The sequence below is a fragment of the Aplysia californica genome, unplaced genomic scaffold (assembly GCF_000002075.1).
Source record: "Aplysia californica isolate F4 #8 unplaced genomic scaffold, AplCal3.0 scaffold00018, whole genome shotgun sequence".
Classification (NCBI taxonomy): domain Eukaryota; kingdom Metazoa; phylum Mollusca; class Gastropoda; order Aplysiida; family Aplysiidae; genus Aplysia; species Aplysia californica.
This window is the reverse complement of record NW_004797288.1, coordinates 2,689,504-2,702,762: the sequence shown is the minus strand read 5'-3', so window position 1 is coordinate 2,702,762 and position 13,259 is coordinate 2,689,504. Positions and strand designations below refer to the sequence as shown.

The 13,259-nt window shown below is 37.7% G+C and overlaps 1 protein-coding gene across 1 annotated transcript in view; it reads right to left on the bottom strand.

The window, feature by feature from the left end:
- Positions 1-6,718, bottom strand: part of LOC106012716 (glycoprotein 3-alpha-L-fucosyltransferase A) — a 7,914-nt gene extending 1,196 nt beyond the window's left edge. Inside the window, exons 1-4 of the mRNA XM_013086487.2 lie at positions 5,563-6,718; positions 3,556-3,734; positions 1,504-1,628; positions 967-1,094 (exon numbers count right to left, since the gene is read on the bottom strand). Of these exons, the coding sequence (XP_012941941.1) occupies positions 967-1,094; positions 1,504-1,628; positions 3,556-3,734; positions 5,563-6,711 (1,581 nt within the window). The 5' untranslated portion in view covers positions 6,712-6,718. The remainder of the gene's footprint in view (positions 1-966; positions 1,095-1,503; positions 1,629-3,555; positions 3,735-5,562) is intronic.
- Between the last annotated feature and the right edge of the window lie 6,541 nt (positions 6,719-13,259).

Sequence of the window (13,259 nt, the reverse complement as noted above, 5' to 3'; positions counted from 1 at the left end):
CCACACACACACACACACACACACACACACACACACGCACCCACAGTAGACAATATTGTGGTGACTCACAACTAAATAAACCAACCAAACAATTCAAGTTTTTGAGATGGCAGTGAATAATAATGTAGCCCACAGTGCCCGGCAAGCTTACTCTATAGAAAGTGTGGTATTTGATTTTATCGTACAATAAGCCATTTCTACTCGAAACCTTTCATTATCCCAACCTCGCCCTTTTGAAAAGTACTATTTCAAATAATAGTTCTCATTCTACCGGTCACTGATAGACCCTACTCCTTTCCTTCTGTAGTTTTCTGCCTGCCTAATTGCCTGTCTGTCTGCCTGTCTGTCTGCCTGTCTGTCTGTCTGTCTTGCTTAATCTTTCCACTAAATGACAGCGCATGACGTAAAGAAAGAGCCCCCCCACCCCCACCCCACGCAACCGCAATTTTCAAATTGTGATGTAGCCGTTGCGGCTGGCACAGACTGACGCTCTCGTATTGAACTACACAGTCACATCTGACGCTCTTCTTTCTAGTACAAGCTGCAGACATTCTACCTTTATAGGAGCAGATTCATATCCTCCTGTGACCGACGGATGCCGGCGAAACAAATTTTATTTAAATGTACTGTCACTATGTCGCCGTGTTTCGCTTCACTAAAAAACAAACAATACTTTTTTGTTTGTCTCTTTGTTTGTTTGTTTGTTTGTTTGTTTGTTTTGTTTGTAATGTTTGTTTGTTTGGGTTTTTTTTTTTAAAGAGAAGCACATCGATAAAATAGTGGTCATTCAGTGCTGGGGACAAGTAAGACAGACGGATAGAAAAAAAAAACCCAGACGAAAAGTAAAGAGAAGTAGGATCTACCAGCGGGGCCATTCAATCACCCCGCACAAACAATTAATTGTTTTTTCTAAAACAAGAACTGCAAAAACAAAACAAACACCAATCGGCCATTGACCTACTTTACCTGCAGCCTGGGTTTATCCAGGTCGTTCAGCATGGCACAAAGGCGGCACCAGAACTTGGTGTCTATGAACGAGCCGGTACCTTTGTACCGGAAGTATTCGTTGTACAGAGTGTCGTTTCTGTCAAGCACTGAAAAAAACACGCCAAAATACGGAGATACAAAATAATATATTCAAAGAATAGGCAATACGTTTTTTTTTCATTTTACTGATCACCTATAGTGAAAAATATTTTTAATGGTTTTCGCCATAAATATGTAAATGAAGAAATGAATTCATAAATAATGCACAATACATGTATCAGAAACATAGAATAACCCTTTTCATTCACCCCCTTACTAACTTGTGCCTCAAATCACTTTTTTAGAACACCACCCCCCCCCCCCCTCCTTAATTTAAAAAAACAAAACAACGATATCCTGCATTCCTCGTACCCCTCCCTTTTTTCTCGTTTTTTTTTTTTAATTTAAATTTCATACTGTCGTGTGGTACGGTACATGTATGATATGCATAATATTATTAAGAGACACACAACTTACTCGTAAGATAGTCAGCCAGTGCTTTCATGGAGGGGAAATCGTCCACATGTATGTAAGATAGTGGAGGGGCGGAGCGTCGGTAGTCAGAGGGGCGAGCCCCAAGCACCACTGGCACTGCGTCATAGCTATGAAAAACAAAAAGAGGCGGGGGTTACCTTTTTCTTCTGTTTAATTGGCGATGTCATTTATCTTTTTTTTGGTAGGGGGGGGGGGGGTGAGAATAAGATATAAGGGGGATTTACAAGAGACCTTTTGATAGACAAACGGTGTAAAAATGTGCTGTGTGTAAAAGACAGAGAATCCATAATTAATGGCGAAATAGGTAGCCATGAGGAGAGAAAGTGCAATATTGATGATAATCTGGGAGAGACGAAGTCGGTACTGGGAAAACGGTACAGGGGTGCAACGGTTGGGGAGGTGAGACATTATTAATGCGTTTTATTTCAACAGTCAAACCTGTCCAAGACGACCTCCCGTTGTCAGTAGAAAAGTGGTCGTCTTAGACAGGTGGTGTCTTTGAGTTGTTATTGTTGTTAGTGATCCAATAGCCTCTGAGCGTTAACTCTTCTGCATGATGCCATTTTGTAATAGCTGCATGTCTGTTCTAATTGTTGTCTTGAAAAGTAGAGGCAGTTCGATGTGTGGGGTAGCTTGGGAAGAAAACATCCCCTCAAATCGGTTAGTTTTCTACAGAAAAACAGATGAAGTTCCACTGTCTCTGAAGGGTAGTCACATAGTGGGCAGGCAGCAGACTGCTTTACTCCAATTCGGTTGAGATGTTGATTTAGGGGCACATGTTGTGTTCTACGTTGGAAGATTATAAATTGATATTTGATTGAGTAGAAGAAGCACATCGGCCCGATAATAGTTATTTAAGGCAGGGGGGGAGAGTAAGACAGACAGGAAAAAGCAGAGGGGGAGAAAAGACATAGGACCTACAGCGGTGTCATCCGACCACCCACACAGACAGGCGGTCCTCTTATAGAGAGCCATTATAATGTAGATAAATGACAAGGGGAGAAAGTGGATAGTGGTCGTTTGTACAAGGGATTGTCTTGTACAAGTGGCCGTTTGAGCCGATTTGATAGTACATGTATTTACAAATGTTTTACGCCCTAAACAATACAATTTAGATCATTTAAGAGGCAGGCTGCCTCGGCCCTGCCTGTCATGACGATCCTGAGCTCAGTGGGATACAGCATCCCAGTAGACAGACAGACGGACCACCTGATAATAAATTTCCCCTTTCTAGAATCGAAATCTTGTCTCCTGTGTGCAACAGTACAGAGTCATATCAATCAATACACCACAGACACCATTCTACAAGTGCAATGTACTTGAGGTACAGGCAGTTAATAGGAATTGTTGGGGTAAGCCATTTAGAGCTTGCGCAGTATGCTGATAGAAAAGTAGATTAATGTTAGAGGATAATATACAGGACGAAACGTGAAAGGAAATTTGCATTACATTAAAATCAAGGGGCTTGTTTATTCATTTTTTCATTTTTATATATTTTTTAAAATATTATTTATTTATTTATTTTTTATATATTTTATTTGTCTGGGTTTTTTTTGTTCGTTCATTCGTTTGTTCGTTCTTTTGTTTCTTCGATTATTTGTTTGTTTGTCCTCTTTTCAGAATCTTGTTTTCCTTATTTGATTTTAAAAAATCAGCATTTCCCATTGTCTTATTCTATAATGAAAATTGCTTTTGACCAACACCATTCAAAATCCAGTGCTGTTTAGCATTAAAGTTACTTACAATAAGAAAAACTTAACTAACGAAGCATTTCATGCAATATTCCCATTATCATAGTAAAAGAGGGTTAACTGCTGGATATTGGAAGTGGGAAAAAAAGCACATCTTGGATTGCCACAATAATTGAGGCTAGATTTTAAAACTTTTCTTCATAAATTTATATAAAATACTATAAATCTCCGTCACCCGAAAAATTGTGCCGATGGGGACATCATACAATAATACACCCACATTGAACATTTGAACATTAGTGTTTTTACACCCCCGAAGACTCAATTCAGATAATCATTTTACCTGAGCGCGTTGATGAACATTTTTTCTGAAATGTAGTCGTGACAGTTGGCATTCTCAAAAGCCAGGTAGAACTTGTAGTGGCTACGAATCATCTGGAAACAATCTCCGTCACACTTGCTAGTCCCACAACGCCCGAACATATCTACCTGGACGTATTCCTGGAATTTAACAAATGTCAACTGTTTTCATTTCTAGTTTTAGTAAGAGTTTTACGACACTGGCAACACAAATAGGCCATATAAGAGCCGAAGATTAGAGATTTTGCTAGATCTAAAGAGTAACACAGAAAAAAACGAAGGAAGAGATATAAGGACGATAGACGTTGGTCAGGAAAGGAGCCAAACACACCCGAGCGCCCGCCAACCACCCACGTATTGATTTCTGTTCTGAGTGAGTCCCGAAGGGTGGATAAAGAGAAGCCCATTAAAGTTAAAATGGTACTTTTGCGAACGGAAAGAGTAAGACAGACAGACAGACAGACAGACAGACAGAAACAACAGAGGGAAAATACAGAAGTTGGACCTACCAGTGGCGCCTGCCAATCACTCGTACTGATTTCCGTAGGGAGATAGCTTCCCCGTAAAGCCCATTCCAGGATTTAAAAAAAATCCAAACATTCGGCTCATCGCTGGTTACCTCGACTTTTGTTCTGAGTCAGAGTTAGCGAGCCCTTTGTCTTGTTTACCGACAAATTCATGACAAATTCATGACAAAGTCATGACAAATTGAAGAGAGAAAGAGGTCTTGGCAAAACAATTTTTTCTGGTTGGTAAGCAGACATTGGGAGCTCCACTGACCTTGTCGACAAGGTACACAGGTATTTTATTGAGGTCCACCTTGGTTTAAATCCGTTTTAATTAAGCCAGCTCGTTTGGTGAGTTTTCTTATTCCCCAGCTCCTTCTGTCCGAGATAGACGTCTTACGATTATTCTTTAATCTCAATGTTTTACGCCGACAATGTCTTAATTTGTATTATTTAGGAGGCGGGCTGCTTCCATTGTGCTGTCAGGGACAACATAGAGTGAATGGTGAAACACATTCCAACAGACAGACAGATGGTCGAGGTCCTCAATTAAAAAAACACAACCACCATTTCCAACTCGAGAATCGAACTGACGTCTTCTGTGTGCACGACGAAGACTCCCCAAACAGTTACACTACAGACGCAGGCATCTAAGAAAAAAAGGGGAGAGGGGTGGGGGGTATTTAAAAGGCAATAACTTGGGTATCTTCACGTCAATTAGAACAAAACTGAAGAAATGAAATGAAACCAAGGGGTGTTGAATTTTTAATTTGGAGAAGTTCTGTCTTCGCGTTCAAGAAATATCAAATTTTAAAATGTTCAACCAAATTGAGTAAAACGCAAAACTTTACAACGTCTTAAAAACAACCATCATGTGCAATGTGCATTAACGAACAAACTCATCTCAAATTGGAATTCCTATTGAAAGGTTGTCTAAAAAAAACCCATCCATTCAAAGTTAAATGTTTTCCTTTTTTAGGGGGTTGGGTTTTTTTTAAAAGACAGAGTCTACAAAAACAGTTCACAAAAAACTGAACATTTGAAACCAAACGCTGACAAGGATTTCCAAAAAATCGACCTATAAACATGCCACTGGGTTACTCAAAATTTCTAGCGACATATTCGAGCCTGCCTGGAGAGAAGGTCAGCACTCTGAAAATATTATTTAGGCATCCACCACTTTCTCTGAGTTTATTTAGCTATGTCAGTTTTGAATAATTTGATTTCTTAGGGCACAAATAAGTTTTATTTTTAATTTTTTAGAAGTTGTTAAGTTTTACTCTTTACTCAAATTTGGTCGAACTTTAAAATCTTGACAATTCTCGAACAATCAGTTTTTTCGCATTGACAAAAATGATATTTCCTTAGTTAATAAATTGCATTCGTTTGCAGTTTTGTTGAAAGTAGTGCAAAGATGACATCATGCATAAAGAAAAGCTGTGTTGATACTAACATAAACTTCAAAATGGAGACATGAAACGTACTTGTAATTTGTGGATGTATTGAAGTCGGTCATTCCTCGGGGCACAGTTAGACATGATCACAGCAGCTAGTTTTGTCTTGCCCTCTGCATAATTTTTCAAGGGTGTACCTTTCGTCTCCAACACTGCGGTCCTCCTTTCTTTCCAAAGCCCATCCTCACCCGTCTCCCACACAAGTGAGGCGTTGGGAAATGGCAGCCACCGCTCGTAAGGTGCCACTATGGTGGAATCTCTGCGATATGTAGCCGTCCAGTTAAGCAAACCATCCGCTTTATCGGGGATGAACGTAACTAGAGGACTTTCCAGCTCGTAAAAAATCCACACATCGTCGGGTCTCCGGAACCTCATCAAGTCAGACATGGCGAGCAAATCGTGCGCACGAAACAGCACGGCGTCAGTCCTGTTCTCATTACTACCAGAGCTGACCACCTTGCAGTTAGTGAACTGACAGCCATCGTCCAGGAACTTCTGTCTTCCTTCCGGCACGCCCATCCCTTCCCCGGTTTTGATCGTGTACACATGAGATGTATTCGTGCGCTTAGGACCAAAGTTTATCTGTTCTAAAATCCGATCCGTGTCCGCCCGACTTGTGTCATAAACGTCCACAGCATGATGTATCTTTTCGTCATTGCCTGCCATCGTCCCTTCTTCTCCCTTTATTACTTTTCTTCCCCCCTTTTCAATGTTTCCTACCGATAGTTCACTCTCACTCTTTTCAGTAGCAGAATATTCCTGCCATGATATTCCGCCTAAAAGTTCCACCACCCGACTGCCTTTGTCGTCCAAAACGGAGACATGCCCGCCTTTGTGTGATAAACCCAGAGAAGGAACGAAATCACTGTTACCCTTTTCCTCGACAAAGTCCTCTTCCTTCTCACCATTTCTATCACTCTTCACCTTGTAACTTTGATCTGTTTTGCTATCTCTAGAATCTAGATCTTGTTCCTCCCTTGCCTCCAAGATGTCCAGATAATCCATTCGCATCAATGTTGCCCGATATGCATCTTCGATGTCCTGGCTAGTGCCCTCCTGCCGAAACTGTTTGACGTTCAAGAAGATGACACTTATGCAAAATATGGCGACGATGGAAAGGAAGACCACACGCATGCGCACCCCCTTGAAGGGTATCTTTAGGTTCATGCGGTATAGCATACTTGAGATCAAACGAAGGGGCTCTATGTCGGATGAGGGACGTAAAATTAGACCTGCAGAGGTAATATAATACAGAAGAACTTTTGATGAATCGCAAAATAAAAAACGTTTTGAATATAAGTGTTTCATCCCCCAATCGACACAATTTAGATAATTTAGGAGAATGGTTGCGACACTGCCTGTCTGTGCCAACATGGACTGAGAGGGGTTAAACGTCCCACAGAAAGACTGAGATACTTGACAGAAATTACACGCGAATCTAACTCAGGTCTTTCGTATGCCACGGAGCAGTGCCTTACCCCACGCCACAGACGCCGGTGACGAAATAGGAGTAGTGTCACAATTATCAAGACAAGGTTTTGTTTCCAAAACAGAGGGCACTAGATCTAGAATCTAGAGGATATGTGGGAAGGGGGGTGGAGCAATGTTTTCAAAATTATCCTGCTAGGCTTGTACTAAAGAAAAAGAAGAGGGATCACATATTCCCATGTTAAGAACGTTGCATTGGCTTCCCGTGTCAGCTAGAATAGCTTATAAAATTGCAATATTATGTCATAAATGTGTCAACAACAAAGCTCCCTGATGTCTTAGTGATCTCATCCAGATTTATGTTCCGCCTGGATCACTAAGATCAGACGATCAGTATCTTTTAAGAGTTTCTAGAAAAGGAGGTAAAAAAATTAGCTGAAAGATCGTTTCCCCGCCTTGCTCCATCAGATTGGAACTCTCTTCCCCAACCCTTAAGACATACAACATCTAAGTCTAAATTTAAACTATCTTTAAAGATACATTTAATGACATCATTTTCATGTCAATAAATTCATGTTCAGTACAATGTTATGTAAATGACTATGTATCCATTCAGATATTTTGCGAATTGTGTTGTGTATATTATTTTATTATGTATTTCTATGTGCTCATTTCGTAACGATATGTAAGTGTGCGCATGTGATAAGCAAGTAGATGTGTGTGTGTGTGTGTGTGTGTGTGTGTGTGTGTGTGTGTGTGTGTGTGTGTGTGTGTGTGTGTGTGTGAGTGTGTTTGGCGTGCATGTGTGCGCACATGTGTGCGTGTAATGTGTGCGTGAGTGTGTGTAAGTGTTTGTGTGTGCGTAATTGTGTGAGTGTGAGTGTGTGTGTGTATGTTTGTGTGTATGTGGGTGGGTGTGCGTGTGTGTGCGTGTGTGTGTGTGTGTGTGTGTGTGTGTGTGTGTATGTGAGTGTGTGTGTGCGTGTCTGTGTGTGTGCGTTTGTGTGTGTGTGAGCGTGAATATTGTTCGTACATGCATTTATGTTAAGCGCCTAGAGTTGTGTTCACACGGGAGTGGGCGCTTTGGAAATGATCTTCATTATTATTATTATTATTATTATTATTATTATTATTATTATTATTATTATTATTATTATTATCATTATTATTATTATTATTATTATTATTAGTATTGTTATTATTATTATTATTATTATTATTATTATTGTTATTATTATTATTATCTTTATTATTATTATTATCATTATTATTATTATTATTATTATTATCATTATTTTTATCATCGTTATTATTATTTGCATTATTATCGACATAGAGAAAGAACGTTTTTTTTTATATTTCTTTGATACATTGATGAAAAGTAAGTTTACTAAATGGTGACATTTTTACTGCAACAAGTACATATAAATGAATACAAAAACAACAACTATTATAAAATTGAAAGATTTGTGGGTTTTTGCCATAATATAGTATGCCCCTGTAATGCCGTACTTAACACCAAGTGTATTAAATAGTAGCTTAGTTGATACATTTTGCAAAATGACAAATACCTTCGATTTGATAATGCAAACGGGTATATCATGAACATCCACTCAATATTATGTGTTCGTGTGCAGCGTGTGCATTTGGGTTCTTACCAGACGAATTATAATATAATGAGAGCAGACATTCTTTTCATATTCACTTGTCATTTATTAGGGGATTACATTTTGCATGGGCTAAAGTTTTTGTAACTGAGAGGTGTCATTAGTGAGCAGTGTGGATGGCTGGTGCCTCTATAAATAAATTATTGATGGTTAGTGAGCAGTGACGTATTTCACGCGTATACAAAATGTGTGTGAAAAGTGGCAAGTGCTGTGAACACTCTCATTTTTCTTGAGACAGAGATTTTTTTCTATTCTATATGCTTTCATGAAAAGAAAAGTGTGGGTTTTTTTTTTAATTGTTGTGGAAAAATATGGTTATGTTAAGTCAAATTGCTACAAACTGCTGTACAACTTATTGATGCTACTGATACACGAGTTAAAGAGTGTTCTGAAAATCTGGAAATGACCAAAAAATTTTAGTCATCCATATTTCTTTCAAAATTCATTATGCTGGATGGTAGAATATCGGTCGTTAAACTCTTAGTTTTTAGTGTAATTTACTTTTTTGTGTAAGTCTCTATGTATAAGGACAAACAAAACATTTTGTTTCACAAGCTTGTTCTGCATTTTTTAAAGCAATTTTGTACTGGCTAGACTCTATACAGGCATAGTTGTGTTCTGAAAACCTGGAAATAGCATTATTTCTTAGACAACGAAATTTATTTTACAATTCGATGTGTTGGTCGAAAGCATGTCGGTCGTTACACTCTCAGTGTTAAGTATCATTTTTTGTGTGTGTGTATGTCAAGATGAAAAAAACATCAAATCATTTTGTTTTAGAGCCTGATTCTGCATTTTTAAAAGCAATTTTTTTCTGACTATTCTGAACAGGAGCGTTGTTGTGTTCTGAAAAGCTGGAAAGGGCATTCTTTTTAGTAATACAAATTCATTTTAAAATTCGTTATTTTAGTTGTTAACATGTCGGTCGTTACACTTCAAGTGTAGCATGTAATTTACTTTCTTTTGTGCATGTTAAGATGTATAAACCATCAATGCCTTTTGTTTTATAGCCTAATTCTGCACTTTTACAAGCAATTTTGTATTGAGGAGCCTGTAGACAAGCATAGTTGTGTTCCGAAAAGCTTGAAATGGAATTATTTCTTAGTCATCCAAGTTTCTTTGAAAATGAGTTACGTTTGTTGGTAGCATGTCGGACGTTACAGTCCCACTGATAAGTATAATTTACTTGTTTTTGTGTATGTCTACTCGTAAAACCAATAATCAAAAGGAATTTTTTACTGACTAGTCTCTAGACATTCACAGTTGTGTTCGGAAAAGCTTGAAAACGCATTCTTTCTTAGTTATCCCAATTAAAATTTCTTTCAAAATTTGTTATGTTGGCAAGTAGCATGTCGACCATTACGCTCTCAGTATTCAGTATAATTTATTTGTTTTGTGTATGTCTACTTGTAAAAACTCACGAAACTTTTTTGACAACCTGATTCTGTATTTCTAAAAGGAATTTTGTGCCGGCTAGACTCCAGACAAGCATACTTGTCTTCTTCAGAGCTGGAAATGGCCTTATAGAGAGGCATTCAAATTTCTTTCAAGGCTCGTTATGTTTTTTAGCAGCATGTCGGTCATTACACTTTCAGTGTAGAGTAAAATTTACTCGTTTTTAGGTATGTCAAGACTAGATGAAAAAACCCCAATAATACAGTTTGTTTTAAAACCTGATTCTGCATTTTAAAGAACAAATATTTGCTGAATATACTCTCGTAAAGATTAACTGTGCTCGAAAAGTTGGAAATTACATTTTTGTTTATATCTTAGTCCTCTAAATTTCTTTTTTTAAAATTATTTATGTTGGTTGGTAGGATGTCGGTCGTTACACTCCGGGTGTTCTTTATAATTTACTTGTTTTTGAGTCTATTTGGATGTGAAATCCAACAATGCACTTTGTTTTTGTAACTGATTCTGCATTTTAAATGTAGTTTTGCACTGATCACACTCTAGACAAGACTAGTTGTGTTCTGAAAGCGGCAAATGATTTTATCTTTTAGTCAAATCAAATTTCTTTTGAAATTCTTTATGTTGGTTGGTAGCATGTCTGTCATAACACTTTTAGTTCTAGACCTGATTCTGCTTTTTCGAAAGCAATTTTGTATTGACTAGACTGTAGACAGAAGTAGTTGTGTTCATAAAAGCTGAAAAATGCATTATTTCCTAGTAGTACAATATTCTTTTAAACCTGATATGTTGGTTGGTAGCACATCGGTCGTTACACTCTAAGTGTTCAGTATCATTTATTTGTTATTGTGAATGTCTAGATGTATAAACCAACTACGCATTTTCATTTATAACCTGATTCTGCATTTTAATAGCGGTTTTGTACTGATTACACTTCAGACAAAAAGTTGTATTTTAAAAAGATGAAAATGGCAAAAATTCTTAGCCATTCAAATCTCGTTTAAAATTCTTTATATTGGTTTTGAAACATGTCGATTGTTACACTTTCAGGGTTTAATTATAATTTATTTGTTGTTTTTGCTGTCGTTGTGTAGCTTTGTCTAGATGTAGAGACCAACAAAACACTTCGTTGTACAACATGATTCTGCATTTTTAAAAGCAAGGTTGCATACTGACAAAAAGGTAGTCACGCATAGTTGTATTCTGAAAAGCTGGAAACGGCTATTTTTCATTCATTCAAATTTCTTTCAAAATTTGATATGTTGGTTGGTATCCAGTCGGTCGTTACACTCCTAGTGTTCAGTTTAATTTATTTGTTTTTGTGTATGTCTAGATGTAAAAACCAATAATGCATTTTTCCTTAAAACCTGATTCTGTAGTTTTAAAAGAAATGTTGTACTGATTAAAATTTTTACAAACGTAGTTGTGTTTTCAAAATGTGGAAACGGCATTATTTGTTTATCTATCCAAATTTCTGTTAAAATTTGTTATGTTGTTGGTAGCATGCCTGTCGTTGCCCTCTCCGTGTTGAGTTGTTGTTGTTGTTGTTGCTGTTGTTGTTGTTGTTGTTTTGTTGCTCTTGTTGGTTTTTGGGGGGGTGTTATTTTTGTTTTGTCTTGTTTTGGGTTGTTGGGGGGTTGTTGTTGTTTTTTTTTTTTTTTTTTTTTTTTTTTTGGGGGGGGGGTTTGGGGTGGGTGGTTTATGTCAAGATACAAAAACCAACAAAACATGTTTTTTTACAACATGATTCTGCATGTTCAAAAGCAATTTTGTACTGTTTAGATTCTAGACAAGCATAGTTGTCTGATAAAAACAGGAAATTGGCAGTATTTCTTATTCATCCAAGTTTCTTTAAAATTCATTATGTTGGTTGGCAACATGTCGGTCGCCACACTCTCAGTGTTAAGTATAATCTTCTTGTTTTTGTGTATGTCAAGATATAAAAACCATTATTACATTTCGTTTTGCGGCCTGGTTTTCTATTTTCAAAAGCAATTTTTCTACTTACTAGACTGTAGACAAGAATAGTATTGCTCTGAAAATCTGAAAATTGCCCTAAATCTTAGTCGTCCAAATTTCGTTTCACATTTGTTATATTATTGGTTGGTAGCATGTTGGTCGTTAAAAACTCAGTGTTAATTGTTAAGTATAATTTACTTCTCTTTGTGTATGACAAAAAGTAAAAACCATCATTACATTTTGTTTTACAGCCTGATTGTTCATATATAAAAGCGATTTTGTAGACCCTCTTGACTTATTCTTATCGATTTAGGATCACCAAAGGATATTTAAAGTGGGCAACTTGCACAGGGGACTTAATAAGTTTTTCTAGGTGTTGGACCGTACGTGATTACATTATAATTTTTTTTTTTGGGAGGCGGGGTGGTGTCGCTGTCTAAAAATGAGCAATTTGTCCGCGGGTCACTGTTTGTAAATAATATGTTATTGAAGGGCCCCTGCGTATGCACCCAAATGGCGGTGTTTTTTGTTAGGGTTTATTTTTTAAGGGTAAAATTGTTTTGAATACTATTACTAGATCAAGATCTTTTAATGTATATTTTTGTTTGGTCGCTTGCCTTTGGAGTGCCATATTAAGTTACGAGCATTTTTCAGTTTAATAATTCATGTGCAATCATTTTGCAACGCAGACAGACGAAAGTGAACATGCTATATAACAAGTTTTACCTTCTTCCGTACGTCCCCGCTTCTAAAAGTAAAAGCAGAAAAGCAGTTGTAGTTTTTAAAGGACCAAACAAGTCAACTGTTTGATCTGCTGTGTGGGACAGCCGGGCTCCAAAGAGGCGTGTCAAACTATCAGTCTTCAGCCTCACGATTCTGAGGATCAAGAAACAGGATACCGTCTGAGAGAAACACCCAGGGCGTGTGGCACTGGGCATGTGGCGAGACACCCACGGAGCGTCTTGATGTTTTTATCCTTTTGAAAACACTTTTCCATAAATATTTTGACTTTTACTTAAGTTCTTCTTTAACTGCTTGGCTCTAATTAAAGACTTTCTCGTTTCGAAAATAAATGTAACAGTGTAGAAACAAAAATACACCATCTGTACGCGTATACACGCTTACCGCTGTTGTTGTTGAAGCAAAAAACATGTTGCCTGCCCACTCACAGCCTCGAGTTCCTCCACTCCCCGCCCTCTACCAACTTATCTCCATCGCTTCCTTTTCGTATCTTCCTCGGACCCACACACACACACACACACA